This window comes from Pagrus pagrus (assembly GCF_965226575.1).
Source record: "Pagrus pagrus genome assembly, chromosome: 11".
NCBI classification, from domain to species: Eukaryota; Metazoa; Chordata; class Actinopteri; order Spariformes; family Sparidae; genus Pagrus; species Pagrus pagrus.
Window position 1 is genome coordinate 7,622,450 of NC_140195.1, and position 15,107 is coordinate 7,637,556.

The 15,107-nt window shown below is 41.1% G+C and overlaps 1 protein-coding gene across 3 annotated transcripts; it reads right to left on the reverse strand.

Moving 5' to 3' along the window:
* Nucleotides 1-194: 194 nt before the first annotated feature.
* Nucleotides 195-14,689, reverse strand: LOC311265072 (sodium-coupled neutral amino acid transporter 3-like). 3 transcript variants are annotated; one of them, XM_084366394.1, is made up of 16 exons: nucleotides 14,504-14,689; nucleotides 10,567-10,692; nucleotides 10,404-10,479; nucleotides 10,149-10,264; nucleotides 7,555-7,628; nucleotides 7,362-7,454; nucleotides 7,182-7,263; nucleotides 6,983-7,065; nucleotides 6,754-6,812; nucleotides 5,665-5,799; nucleotides 5,362-5,441; nucleotides 5,168-5,268; nucleotides 4,864-4,988; nucleotides 1,504-1,648; nucleotides 1,313-1,416; nucleotides 195-883 (listed from the first exon to the last, which is right to left on the reverse strand). In XM_084366394.1, the coding sequence occupies exons 2-16, from the start codon at nucleotides 10,605-10,607 to the stop codon at nucleotides 779-781; spliced, it is 1,419 nt and encodes a 472-aa protein (XP_084222520.1). In that variant the 5' UTR covers nucleotides 10,608-10,692; nucleotides 14,504-14,689; the 3' UTR covers nucleotides 195-778. The 3 variants fall into 3 exon arrangements, with proteins under 3 accessions (XP_084222520.1, XP_084222519.1, XP_084222521.1); XM_084366393.1 differs by lacking the exon at nucleotides 14,504-14,689 and adding an exon at nucleotides 12,499-12,644; XM_084366395.1 differs by lacking the exon at nucleotides 14,504-14,689 and adding an exon at nucleotides 12,499-12,641 and having other exon boundaries at nucleotides 10,567-10,688.
* Nucleotides 14,690-15,107: the final 418 nt, after the last annotated feature.

Here is a 15,107-nt window from a genome sequence, read left to right on the forward strand (position 1 = left end):
CAAAATGTCAGATAGGAAACATCGAAAGTCTTTCGAAAGTCATCTTTCTGTAGATGGGAATGGTGCAGACTAACCCTCGCTGGTCACATTAAGCTGAATCTGTGACGTTCAGGGAAAAATTTGGGACAGCACCAGCAGATTTGATAGTAGCAATGGATGGATGAAGAAACTGAAATGTGTTTTTTGTGTGTGTGTGTGTGTGTGTGTGTGTGTGTGTGTGTGTGTGTGTGTGTGTGTGTGTGTGTGCGTGTGCGTGTGCGTGTGTGTGTGCGTGTGTGATGAAAAGAAAACTCCTCGGAGAAGGAGGCGATTGCCTTATTACACTATCAAATGTCTTTCCTGAAAAATCTGAGATGGTAGGGAAGGAAGTAGATTGGAGGGATTTTGGCAGTGATTCCATGGAATAATGTACACATGCACTCTAAAATGGGATTTCCATTTGAGTCATGCGCTTCCCATTCTTTCTGCGTTTTTTCTACACATGCCTCCAAAACAGCATCCTAGCTGAGAGGCGTGACATAGGTTTGATTCAGTCAGTACACACTCGCTCGTCCGCGTTCTCTCCTCCATTACGGGGCCTTTTTTCTGCCTCATCACATTTCATAATGCTTTGTTTTTGGTTTTTTTTGGTTGCATGCGAAGGTTCTTCACATATCCTTCATTTTGTGCAGCCGAACCTTCCTGTTTGGCTGAGAGCTCGGCAGATCAGGGGTAATTTAATGAAAGGGAGAGCTTTGGTTGGCATTCTGTTCATAGTAACTCTGTTCACTCAGGGCGGCTAGTGTCCGCCTCCGCTGTGGGACGTTCCGGTCGTCCAGTCGATGATGATAAATGACAAACTCATGACCATGAAGACGAATCCCAGTCCGGCAAAGCATGCGGCCTGCGGGAGTGGAGGGAAAGAGAACAACTGCATCAACAACGTATAAAATACAAAATAATTTAAATAACTGAGATAAAGAGTAGGGCTGCACAATATATCATTTCAGCATCGGCATCGCAATGTAGTAATAGTCACAGTCGCAGGATGTTCAATGTCGAGTAAGGCAAATTAACTCAGACACATCCTGTTGGAACGTTTTTGCCACTAATAAAAGATTAAAACTCACATTTCTCATTTTCCATGACTAATCTACAACATACGTCTGTCTAATATAACATACTTTAGTCAAATTTAAAGGTTCTTTAGCAACTATTGTTTCATACGGGAATACGTGTCGCAGAAAACCAAACAACTACAAAATCAGTTCATTCCAGTATCGTGCAGCCCTAAGTCAGAGTTTCCTCAATAGCTAGAGGAGCTGAGTTGTACCATAATCTTGGTTCTGGACAGAAGCGGCTCCTGTTCTTCAGGAATAATCCGGATGTAGAAGATTCCAGGTAGGATGAAGATGAGACTGGGGGCAGATGTGGCTCCTGAAGGATGAAGGAGAAGATGGTTACACAGTGCACAGACGATATAATTCACAGTGCAATCACATCATCCGTCCCGCGTTGACGTACCGATGAGGCCGAAGATGTCGCGGATGGACGGCACGAAGATGACCAGCAGGTTGACCAAGAAGAGAAGACAAAACGCGATGCCGATGTGTACGACCCAGCTGAAAGGCTTGTCAGGGAACAAGATCTGAAGCAGAGCCCTGCGGATCTGCAGAGGGAAGGAAGGAGAGAGGGAGAGGGTTATTGACAAAACTGTTTGAATGAATGAGTAAAATGATGATGCATTATCAAGGACTTAAAGAATTGGATCAATACAGATCTATTTCTCTGTAGAAAAACTGAAGTTGAGGAGTGTCTATTAAGTAACTCTTAGGATTTTTTTAAATAAAAAAATTATTGGGAGTAATAATCGATAATAGAGCGACCCATAAATAAATAATTCAAATCAAAACTGTCTAAATCCGTCACAAAACTGAGGACAATATGACTCATAACTCACTATTCTGTACTGCTCACTCATAATTTCATATATTACATACTGAAGAGAAAAACTTGCACAAATTCCACCTTTCTAATGCAAAAAAGGGCCACAAGAACAGTCAGTGAGGCTTATTAAAACAACCCAACCCATTATTTATGAATTCATATGCCTTGAAATGACAGGCCTCATAGACCATAAAAGTCTACAAATGATCTACCGAGCAAAAAACTGAATACTTCCTAATTTTACTCAAGAGCTGTTTTAAATGAGGAAGAGCGGGTATTAATTTAGGTCAAGTTATCTAAAGAAAAGAGGGTGAAGAATGTAAGCAGAAACATAGTTGTGTGAAAGTAAAAGGGGTCACTGAGAAATTGTTGTTGATCTGTTTTTTAGCCTTGTTTCCACCAAAGTACTTTCGGTATTATGCTCTATGAACTCTTGCACAACTCGTGGCAATTGTACCTAAAAATATGTACGTACGTAGGCTGGGTTGTTCCCGGCCACGCTTTGGTGATAACTATTTCACTCTTCCAGTAGTTGGGAAACAACTGTGCACACTGGGCTTCACTCTTAAGAAGCTGATGCCCACTGTGACGTGTACTGTACATTACTGCCAGATTGACAACATATAAAAACTGGAATTTTTTTTTTTTCCCCTTCTCTTAATCTTACGCAACCTCCTCACACTCACTACACACAGAACACACGTGTGGCTCATTATTACAACACGAAACTGGTTGTGTTTGAGAAAAGGCTGCAGGCAGAAAGACCAACAGACTGCTGAAGAACAGGAGTTGGGAAATCCTACACCAGAGCACAGACAGCAAGACGATTCTGGCTGTCTGCAGTGTTTGAACTCCACCTTTTAGTATCGGATCAGTGTGCTAGTCACCTCGAAGGAAGGGCGGCACGGAGCGGTTCTTTTGGTACAAATGACTACTTTTGATAATGGAAACGTTCATAAATGTAACAAACTGAACTGAACCCGACTGCTTGGTGGATGCAAGGCTTTTGTTTTGTCTACTTTAATTATATTTTCTTTATTTTTTTATTTAATTCTTGTTTATACACTGCCATTTTCGGTAGCGTAAGGGTAATGTTTTTTTAGGATCGGCGCACTAATCTCAGGCCTCAGCCTTCACCGTTTTTCGTTGGTCAGAGAATATAATGTTTGATTTTGTTTGACGTTTTGATAAATGATTCAGTATTATTCAACCTTTTTTCACAGGTGCATGGTCAGTTTGTTGTTTTTGTGTATTATTGACCAGAAAAAGCCAAACTTACTCACTCTAACTTAACTAATTATACAAAAGTAAAGGTTGATCCTGTTTTATCAGCAACAGTAACGTCAAACTGATGTACAACTGCTGTCGAGAAGCTGCTAAGCTCCTGTAGGATTCAACTTGAACTCGCTGACATTTTAAAAGCATTTCCATCACATGTCAAACGCAACATAGCTGCTCACGTTTATGGAATGAGACCAGAAGTGAATCATACTTTAACGTCTCAACCGTGTTCGGCAGCAGCCTTGTGCTCTCTGTGCAGAGGTTCAAAATTAAAGGTATGGTTTCTGCTTTCTTGGAAGGAGTTAGACGAGAAGATGGATATGACACACATCGTGACTAAGCATATCTCCAAAATGTCAAACTTTAAAAAAATATATAAATGTTTGCTGTTCTGCTTTTTGTCCTTAATAATTCCTTGTAATCTGTTTTCCACTCACTTTAAAAACTGATGTAATCTTAAAAAAAGCTGACTGGTCACTCTAGCATCTGTTGATGATCTGAAGTTTCATACAGTCAGAACACTATTGAAACAAAGACAGATGCTTGTAGACGTTTCATTCGGCCACAGCCCTGAAACAGCCCGGCAGTTTCAGTACCTTGATATAACACTGTTCTCTGAGACATACATGTATCAGATATGTGGTGTAAAGGCTGCATTAGCAACGTGTCGGGCTGTTGTGAGGTGAATTAAAGACTCGATCCATTATTTTATCTGAAAAAGAAATTCCTCACTGAACAGAATAAACGCTGCATGTGGAGCGTCCCACGGCTCAACTCTGGGTCCACTGCTCTTAAGTCTCAACCACCAGGGGTCCTCCTTCACAATGAGGACTTTAATCATGACACGGACAATCTATAATTGCCTACGGATTGAATGAAAGACATTAATGTCTGGTTATCTCATTTAAAAAATATCAGCACTAAAACTACATTTTATCCAGAAGACTTTTATTTGGGTTGGACGTCGTTTTCATTCCATTTCTTTATATATAAAAAAAGCTACACTATAATGCAGTGAGGTTATTTTTATATTCTTCGAAATTTAAACTGGCTTTTTCCTTTAACTTATCATTCTGAAGTAAATACTGACTACAAAGTGTCATGGCTGCAGAAAATTGGCACTTTCTATGTTTCCCTCTATGGCTCGCTTCCACGGTGCTGCTCGGTCTGCCAACAGTCTGGATTTTTCCCAAAAAGGCAAAGGTCCGATTACGGCACAAAAGAAGAGTGTCTGCCACTGCACAACCGAAACAAACCAAAACTACTGAATATTTTCTTGGTAAATAAATTCAATTTTACACCAATAAGATGTAGCAAATAAAAAAAAAATGATGGACAGATTTAGAGATATTCAGTTTACTACCACAGAAGACTAAGAAACCAGTATTTTCGAACCTTCTTTAACAATAACTGATGATCAAAATGGCTGATACATTTTTTAATCTACTGACAAAATTATTCAGCTAATTGTTTCACTCTTTTAATCTCCTTGTTTGTGCCTCTCTTGATTGATTTTATCTTAACTTACTTTGGTTATTTGTGTGGTGGGTTTGTTTTTTAATGTTTTTAAACTGAAGGACACCGTAAGAATTATCGTTTTTAATTCTTGTTTTGGTGTAAAGAGTCTCATTAAACTAGTGTGATAGATGTTCTCACCGGGAAAAGCACGACGGGGACGGTCAGGGTGACGGCAACCAGCACAGCCAGACGCACGCAGAGAACCAGGACATCCAGGGGGTCCACACGGCTGTAGGTGTGCAACAGCTCCGACTCCACACCACCTGCCCACAGAAGAGCCAGACACCCTTTGACATATCCCATGTGGACTGGTCGCTCATTCACAACACTGGAAAATGCATATGGACTCTGTATACAAGCGTGGCATTCATTTTAAAGTGTTGCCACTCACAACGTTAGAACAAGGTGACCTTTGACTCTCGGGGAGTGAGGAGAGTCTTACCATAGAAGGTGAGGTAACCAAACAGAGCAGTTAGCAGGTACATAACGAACATGGCCATGACGGAGATGTTGGCGACACCCTGCATACGCTTCTTGGTGGCACTAGAGTCAAGCAGAAAACTCACGTTAATATCATTAAAACATTTAATGTGCTGATAAAGGAACCACATTCGGATTGTGAAATAGATGACTTACTCTCGTAGCTCAGTGTAGATGGGCAGCACCTCTGGGTGGCAGACAAAAGCGAAGGCCAGAATGGGGATGGTGTAGGCCGTCTAGAAGCAAAACACACTAAAGGTCAGCAAAAAAAGACTGTTTTAAAGTCCTGCAGGCAACACAATTAAATGCTTGTCTCATCCCCAACACTGCTGTTGACATAACACACCTCAGTGCTGACACGTGTGACAGTGAACTTTCTGTGCTAACCGAGGAATAAACATACAGCGGACAATTCGGGGAAAGTAGACGCACGCAATGTAAAAATGTTTTTCCTCTAACCTGAGAGTTGACTGTAAACATTTTGGCCTCGCAGTGGTCGTCCGTCCCATTAATGAAAGCGTGGTCATTGAAAGAAGTCAGGTTATGATGTCCATCTTCGAAAGGACATGGGATGTTGAACCTCTTGTAGATTACCTTGGGAGACAACAAACATTGGTGAATGAAAGACAAACATGTATTGGAGGAACAGTTGGTGGTAATGTATGTATTGAGCTTTGCTGGCTCAATACAGGGTTCACACAGCTGTTTAAACCTTTTGAAATGGTCTGTCAGTGCCTACACTGGTATTTTTGCGTATTGTGGTGTCATTTCTTGGAGTATTTTCAAAAGCTTCATATCTCTAGAGTCTGTACAACCTGAGCTAAAATGTTATGTAAGTAAATAAACCATAATACATGATAAAGGTAATGAAATTGTGTCATTCTTTTCAGTCAAATTTTACTAAATGAAAAACAAAACATTGATCCAAAAGATTTCAAAGCGTAGAATAATAACCAAAATATTTCTTAACAATCCATAACTTTTTGAACTATGTTACATACTTTAGTTTTTGAGATATGCTCATTTTTATGAGCAGAGTAAAACTGTGTTTTGATCATCTGCAGTAGAAATATTTTCTTTGTGCCTACATTGCCATTTTTGCTCATTGTTAAGTTATTTCTTTCAGTATCTATAAATGTTCGACATGCTCACAACTACAAAATAGGCCATCATGAAAACTACATAACGCACTATGCTCATAACTACAGACTCTGGTCCCCTCCACCACTCGCTGGCACCACCAACGTTATGCACCGTATCTAACTTAACATAATGACGTCATCACAAGCGTTCGACGCAATAAGGTGGACCACAGAAAAAAAAAAAATGCAATCTATACAGTATATTGTCACTTTGATTGTATGTTTTCATTTTAATATTAAAAGTTTTCTGGTTTACATGATTGAATGTTTAGATAAAACACCAAATTATAAAAAATCAAGCATCAAGGAGTATATCTGACTTCAAGCATATCCCTGGCCTTAAAGACATGATGGTAAAGCATTTTGTTTGTCAAACTTTATACGAATATCAATAGTTAAAACTTACCGAAATTAGGAAAAACACCATGCAGGAGAGGGAGAAGCCGCTTGTGTAGCCCAAGTAACCTGCGTTGCAACGATAATAAGATGATGTAGAATGATTCATAGTCAAGAGACGGGATGATAGCTTTAGTTTCAATACAGGACCGGGACGTGAAGTGAACAAAGACGTGGCAGAGACATGACGTACATGGAAGAGTTATAAAAAAATGTGATGACAGAATGAAAAAACATACCAAGTTGTCTCATGAGTGCTAGAGGAAGGATGATGAGAGCACTAACAATGATGATCAAGTAGTTTCCATTCAAGTACCACTCTCTAAGAGACAAACAGCCAGACAAACATGTAAAAAAATCAGGACACAACATAAAACAAAAACTGAAACTACTGTGCTGTACATGAATCATTGTCACTAATATCACTGTGACGCTCACCCAGTGTTTTCCTGTTTACTGAGGAAAGCTTGAATAACCAGAGGGAGCTCAGACTTGACGATGAAGAGGTAGCTGGACATTGCTGAAAGGCAAGTGAAAGCAGTCTTTACTTTTATCCTATCAAAAGCTTTTCACTTACAGACATCAGACATGAACATGAAAGGAATGGCATGACAGTACCTCCGATGTTGTGTATCGTAATGATGCAGGCAGCCAGCACTTTTCCCGGGGGACCAAAAGCCCGATTCCCAAGCTGCTCATAAGCCCGAATGCCTGAAAAGCCACAAACATCACACACAGATCAGTGTGATAAATGCAGAAATAACCCTGCGGCTGTGCTAAGTTATGTGTGTTGATTCTGGCGCTGACTCACCGACGACTCCGGCACTTTTCAGCAGGAGATGAATTGAATATGCAGACAGAATGGCGATGCAAATCAACAGGATTCTGAAAGACACGAGCAGAGATTTGTTGGGAATGAAGTTCATGTCAAAAAAAAAAAAAATAGGGACATTATTCTTATATGAGAGTTAAAATGTAGATCAGGGGTGTCCAAATTTTACCCCTTGGGAGAGCCAAAACTCAAACTTAACGATGAGCCACAGGCAAAAAGCAAGCACTGATTGTATTGTATTGTCGTATATTTTATTATATTGTATTGTATTGTAAACATTAGGGCTGCACAATCATTCGACATATAACTGATAAACGCATTACGGCTACGAACAATTTCCAAATCGCAAGAAGCGGCAGTTTTTTGATAAAGGGTAACGTGTGTGACACAACATTCGTTTAAATTGTGTATTTTAAAAGACATTAGATGGCTTTTCTTCTTCTTCTTGTTTAGAGTTGGAGGAGAAAATTGATTCCACTCTCATGTGTGTCTGGTAAATATGAAGCTAGCGATAGCAGCTGGTTAGCTCAACTTGGTACAAAAACTGGAAACAACTATCCTGGCTTCATCCAAAGCTTTTACTCTAATATTTCTGTATGAATTAAACAACATGTTAACTTCATCATCCTAAGCTAAGCTAACCGGCTACTGTACAGGCATTTCAGTTGTATGGATCTTGTTATTGCTCTCTTCTACCATCTCCTTATATCTGTACTTCTACCACTTGGCGATGCCTCGGCCTGCTCAGTCACCCTCCTGGATCCACACTCTTCACATATATAACATATTATAATAACATATAATCTACTTTTATCAGATATTTTGTCAATGAAATTCGTAAACTGTGGTTTTGGTGCTCTGTTCTGTACACGCCACATCTACTGCATGTCTGTACGTCCTGGTAGACAGATCAGTCCTCTTTGGCTCTTCTGAGGTTTTTTCTTATTCCAATAAAGGGTCTGAGGACACTCAAGTGTTTACTGTACAGAGTGTAAAGCCCACTAAGGCAATGTAATTGTAATTTTGGGACAAATAAATATACATAAACAAAATTGATTTGATTTGATTTGAGTCATCTAACTCTCAGGAAGAAAAGCAAATTAAAGTATTTCTTTAAGAATTGGAACAATCAGGTCGGATGTACTGTATATGTGATGTTTTCAAGTAGAATAAAGAGGGTTTTCTTTATATATAACTAAAGATAAGAGTCAAAGTAGTGCAGACTAGTGCTGCAGAGATGTCCTGACCTCAAAATATTGTTCTCCTGACGTTAGGAAACATGTTCGTTGTCTGTCAAAAATAATGGCAATATCTAAAATTGATTTTAACATCGATAGAAACATCTTGTGGCCTTAACTGAGCCTGACGGAGGGCCAACTTTGGCTACTTTGGGAAGCATTGATCTAAATAAGTACAGACAGAAAGAAAAGAAAAAGAAAAACTATTCTATGGAAGGTTCTTGGGTTCATTTCTGCAGTACTTTTAATTATTGTCTTTTCTGTTTTGTTTTTTTCCACCCACACAAGTGAGTTTGTCTTTGAGAGACTGGCTCTCCAGCCGCCCTCCACCCCCCCCCCCAAGCCACATAGCACAAGACTGATCCAAGCAGGCGTGTCTTGGATCTGATCACTGCGGGGCTATTTTTACCCACTCAAATCTGATTTAGGGAAGCTGCGTGTGTATGAGCTCTAATGTACACTCTGACAGATCAGGCCTCGGGTACTGAGACAGACATGCTGTGTATAAACAGTGTTACACCTACAACTCACACAGGTGGAGGCGGAAACACGCATTTCTCAAGCAGCGAGCCCCTCCCCCCCGCAACCAGACATACCTGTCCAAACACAAGCACACACGCAGACAGTCAGATGATACAAACACGTCCCTGTGGTCCTACTCTCGAGCCTTATATGGACCGTCCAATGACTATATCCAATCTGTATCCACTCACACAAACTTCTTCAGCTCAGTCCTGATTCTGCTGTTGACATTAAACCCTGATTCTGGACCAAATTAATCACTTGACAAAATGTATTCACAGAGCCACTTTTCAAGCGAGAGACGCAGAGAGCGTCACAGAGCTGGCAGCTAAAAGGCGGAAAAACCATCACACAACATAGTAAAAGTAAAATATTCACAAATTAGCTGGGTTAAAAAAAATAAAACGTTTTTAAGAGAAGCCATTAAGAAATACCTCCTTGAACAAGCGAGGACCAGCCAAAATGACTTCAGTTAGCAAAAATCTTCACTGTGTCAGTCTACAACTCGTAAAAACCCAAACACACACACACACACACACACACACACACACACACACACACACACACACACACACACACAGCGATCAGCCCAACTCTACTCTTGTAACCTCGGTGAGTCTGCGTACTTGTCTTAACCAAAATACTGAATATAAATCACAAGATGCTGTTACATAAGAGGACAGAATATTACAACTTCAACCACTGGCTGGGTTGTGCTCCAAACACACACACACACACACACACACACACACACACACAGACAAAGTTAAATCAAAACAGGGACTGGACTGTGTGTTTGGCTCGCGTACTCACATAAAAAGAATGATTCCGGTGTTGGACATCGCGTAAGCCAATCCCAGAATTCCACTTCCCATGATGGCGTTACTGAGGTTAAAGATGGACATGCCAAAAGAAGTCTTTCCCTCGAACTGCAGCAAGACGACAACAAGAGGATGTTACACAGACAAATCAATCTACGAACTACCAAAAAAACATCGATGGTAGTTACTGTATCTTATTTTACAACTCGGTTCATTTTCTGACGTGCAGCTGAGGAGGAGCACTCACATCTGTAAAGTGGGCCTCTTTCTTTGCGCCAGCTTTGTGCGGGAGAAACTCCTCATGTTCGGCCAGCTCATCAAAACTACAATGGGGGGGAAAAAATGGTTCAAATGAGGATTCAATAGACACATTGAAGGTATTTTAATTTGCTGTGATTATAATGTCTTACCCATCATCCCTGCTGTGTCCGTTCATCTTCTGAAGCTCCATTCTGGTGGCTTTGGTTGTGACTTGAGAGACTTTGGGAGATCTAGTTTCGCTGGATTGAAAGAACCCTCTTCAAACGTTTACCTGGCTGGAAGTAAAGAGAAACAACTGTTTGATTTATGATCTGCTTACGCACCAAAATCCCCTCCTCAACTTGCCCGTCGAGGTTTGACGTCAGCTGGCCTCTTTTTCACACTCATGTATCGAGCTCACTTCTTTAAATTATTTGAGAAGAAAACTGCGAGCAGGCTGAAGTCAGCGTGCGTCTTTAACATGTGCACATTTCTTCCGGATGCATCACCTTTTCTGAGATCTTGTCTTAACCTGTTGAAGTTAAGATAAGATCAGCGAATGGGACTCCTGTGAAGCTGAAGAAGAATTCTCATGCGTTTCAAAAGACTTGTAAGATAAATATGTAAGAGATTATCTCTGATTCACAATAGTAGAGTGACGTTAGAGTGACAGCGATGGTGTTTAAGTGCCCTCAGCCCTTTAAAGGCAAACACGCTTGTTATTTGCACTTGAACAGGAAGCCTCAAGAAACACTGAATATGACTAATGTGATACAAACTGAAATTGCTATGTGGCCTCAAAAGGGCAAACCTATTTATATGGTTTTGAGACACACACCACAGTCATTTTTCTGCTTGCCAAGGACAACAAGAATTTTGTTTTTTATGTTTCTTTTTTTCTTTCTGCAAAAATCTTTTGGCTTCACTTTTGGAGTCCTGCTCCTTCCTGAAACTGTGATCATCGAGGTACCTCATAGCGAAACAGGGCACTTTTGCGATTTAAGTCCATTTAAAGCTTGTGTGACATGAAAAGGCTTTGAACAACAGATGTTGTCAGAGGACTTATGTTGCTCTAATCTGCTGTGGGCCACACAAAAGCTGGCATGGACGGACTCTGGGAATGAGCGTAGGTCTGCGGCTCCTGCCATGGGGTCATGGGATACTTCCCTTCTCTGAGGGTCAGACTGTCCTCAGGATTTTCACGAGTGACCCCCGAGGACACACTCGCACTAGATTGTGCCATTCCTTAAGAGTTTCACACAACGCCAGAATTATTTATATTCCTACGCTCATCTGTGAATGAAGCGGCCTGTTGACGTACAATAATCCATACAGATTGGAGGATGATAGCGGTGGGCCACAGAGATAAACAAAGGGTTCCTGTGTAAATGCTGCTATTTAGCCTAAATACAGGGTAGCCTTTTCCCTGCATACTGGCCTCAGGTCAAGTTTGGTTTGAGTTACTGTTTTAGCTACATACCCGATGACTTTCCCATGGCACGTGGCCAATACACACGTCCACCAAAGCACAGACTGAATGTCAGAAATATTTTTCGTAATTGAGGTCTCACAAAAAGCCAGTGACCACTCTCACGTTGCGTAAGGCAGATTTTACAGCTGGCCCACGCTTTGCATTTTCGGGTGGGAGAGATAAAGCAACTAGACAAACCTGGTTAACTAGAAACCATGTTGGATATTTCATTGGCCACGATGGCAGCTCTCACACAGTGGAAACAGTAGAAGGGTGGAAAAAAGTAATAAAAAAAACAAGAAAAAGTGCTTGTGCTTATTTTCCATCTGTTTCTGCAAACATCTTTCCAAACAACCCCCCCCCCCCCCCACACACACACACACACAAATTCCCTTAACAGAGTGAGACAAAAAAAGATTGAAATATCCCATTCAATAATCTATATAATAACGAACAACACATTTGAAGTTAAACACAGTAGATAATACTGTAGCCTTACTATCCAGCAGAGCGTACCACATGGTTTTTGTCTGACGCAAGACCAGCTCACTATTGACAGCCCTTCCCTTCCCTTCTTCACATCTCAAACACAAGGACACACACACATACACACATTTTTAAAGCTACTTACCCTGATGGTCAAGAACAAGGCTAGTTTTCTTTTCTGATTAACAACAGAATAAATCCCTCTGCAAGTTAACTCAATTTCTTTCCTCCAATGTTTATATATAGCTTTGGTCTTAGGAGCCTCTCCAAAGCTCCTTGGTAGTGTGAGTGAGTGTAGTGAGGAGAGGAGAGAGTGAGAGAGATTACAGGCTGGGAGGGAGCGAGCGGGAAATGGGAACACCCATACTTTAACCCTTTGTTAAGCACCTTACAGGTAGTATCGCAGCTGCAAAAGAGACTGGAGGGATCCACTCACCAGGTGTCTGCACTGGGAAGGTGTCAACACCGGCGCCCGAACAAAAGAGGGGAATTAAATGTCGTTTTTCAGAGACAGACAGCAGTTCAAGGCCACAGGTAATCCCAGGGAACCCATCCAATCAACAGGGCTTCTGCTGTTCATACTGGAGACTAATTACCATGTCATTACAGAGTATGCATGAGAAGCGGAGGGGGGGGGGGGGGGGGGGGGGAAGAGGCAGTCATCTGAGTGGGGTTTTGTTCCAGCATGGGCGGACACTCACTGACAGTTTACATCCTGCTGGAAGTCACAGTGATGCTAATTAGCTTAGGAGATAAGTGCTTTTTTAAGATTGCCCACATGTGATTGTGCTTAGGAGTGGAAACATTGTGCATGTCCACAAGTTATCATGAACCTGACCTGAGCTGGCACGTAACAGTAGAAACAACCCGGGTCCAGTGACATTACTTGTTCCTCAAAAGTACTTTCAGTTGGCCGATAAAGTTCAGGAGATATGAGGTCTGCCTGCACACCCCCAGAAACACCCAAATTGTCTTTATCTCAGCAGGACACAAAGCCTTTACTGGAACAAGATCTAATCTACTGGTAGTTTGGTTTTTTGTTCACTTCTTAAGGTCAGGCTGGAATGAAAAATGCCTTTTTAACCAATTTAGTTTACATCCACAGTCACATTATTCACCGTTATAACAATACATGGCAAAAAATTGACAAAAATCTATTACTTAGTAGTTTTTTGTTTTTTTTATCAAAATCGGTCATGATTTCTTCCTGGTTTCACTGATTGCTGCACAAAAACACAAATCTATAACTTTATTCACAGATTCACTTTTAGAAAGCTGCACTGGAAGTCATGCCGCTTGAGAATGAAAGCGACAGAATGAAAACAAGATGTTTCTTGCTTGTGCTACATGAAAAATCTGCCACTGGAACAAGTGAAAATTGTCTAAAAACAAGTGGCCTAACTCTCACTGAATGTTACTTTCTAGGCGATGGCGTCTACGCTATTTCTATATATGTTGACGAGAAGTTAGACAAATATATATGTGGTAAGATTTTGGGTGTTTGCAGTTTGCACATAACGGGTAAAACGAAAATATCACTTCCACATTTCAACAGTTTTTCTCAAGTTATTTGGAGCAGTGTGCAAGCAAAACATCAGCCCTGTGCAGGTTGGGTGTAGAAATGGAAAGATTAATGGCTACCTCACATCACCTTAAATGACCTCATAGTTGAAGTAAGTTCAACAAGTGATTTGGAAAAAAACAGGACAAAGCAACTACAGTATAACATTACAAACTTGTGTAACATAAAGTCCATCAGGAGACATTTTATCTGGATAAAAACCATGCATTCAACATTTAATGTTATTTTTACAGCACTCGTGACAGCATTTGCAGCCAAGATGCCCATTTCAGTGAGTCATTTAAAATCCTAGCTCAGTGCTGTGCCTACTGCCAACATGTCACAAAAAGGACCGACTGCGTTCAAGAGCATACATAAATCTTCATCGGAAAAGTTCAACAGAAGTTGAAGCTGAAGAATGGTATTCGTACTTCTACTGCCAACAAACTCTACACTAAGACTATCAGTGTAGATAATGATACGTTCCTTCAGTATCCCCCCACGTGTATGAATAGGAAGTTGTGTCGTGGCTTAAATGCTGGAGCAGCTGACTTGTGTAGGCCTCGTGAGGCCCTCTTCTGGTACTCACCTCTCCAGTAACAGTCAGACAAAGGGATGTCTTCAGTCTGGACAGAAGTAACAGGGTAAAGGTTTAAAGTGGCTGGCTGGTTCAATCCCAAAATCTGCCTTTCACAGAGCCATGAAGTTCTCTTCAGCTGGAAGAGGAGAGACAAAAATGGGGGAAGGAGGGAGGCAATAATTGCGCGCGTTCAAGAGACATCCTGCCCCGTCACTAGCAAAGCCACTCCCTGTTCTACAAACCGCTCTGGCCACACTTGGTGCTCTGTTTCTTCATGAAATACTGCAGTCTAAGTGTGCATATCTGGACACTGTCAGCATTGATCCCAGTGTTTTACCCCAGGAGCATTTGGGAATATGCAAGCAGTGTTTCTAATGAAATGTAGAGCCTGAAGCTGAGAGATAAAAACTTAATTCTGATTGAAATGCTCTGCCTACAATTACAGAGCAGCAGCTGTGCAGCTGGTGGTGCCAACGAAATGTGTTGCTGTGGAAAATTTCTTTTCATTTCTTTTATAAGCTTCAGCTTTGTGTCATCAGCTCACTGTTGTCGCCATCTAGTGGACACAAGGGCACAGAACTGATCTGAGGGATGGGTACCAAAACCTGGTATT

Excerpts from the sequence above, each read along its gene's own strand:
- LOC311265072 (XM_084366394.1), bottom strand. The coding sequence starts at position 10,607 with ATGGAGCTTCAGAAGATGAACGGACACAGCAGGGATGATGG. Across the intron at positions 7,066-7,181 it reads AGTAAACAGGAAAACACTGG|AGAGTGGTACTTGAATGGAA; the intron begins GTGAGCGTCACA and ends TTTGTCTCTTAG. Across the intron at positions 1,649-4,863 it reads TCCCCGTCGTGCTTTTCCCG|ATCCGCAGGGCTCTGCTTCA; the intron begins GTGAGAACATCT and ends TTCCCTCTGCAG.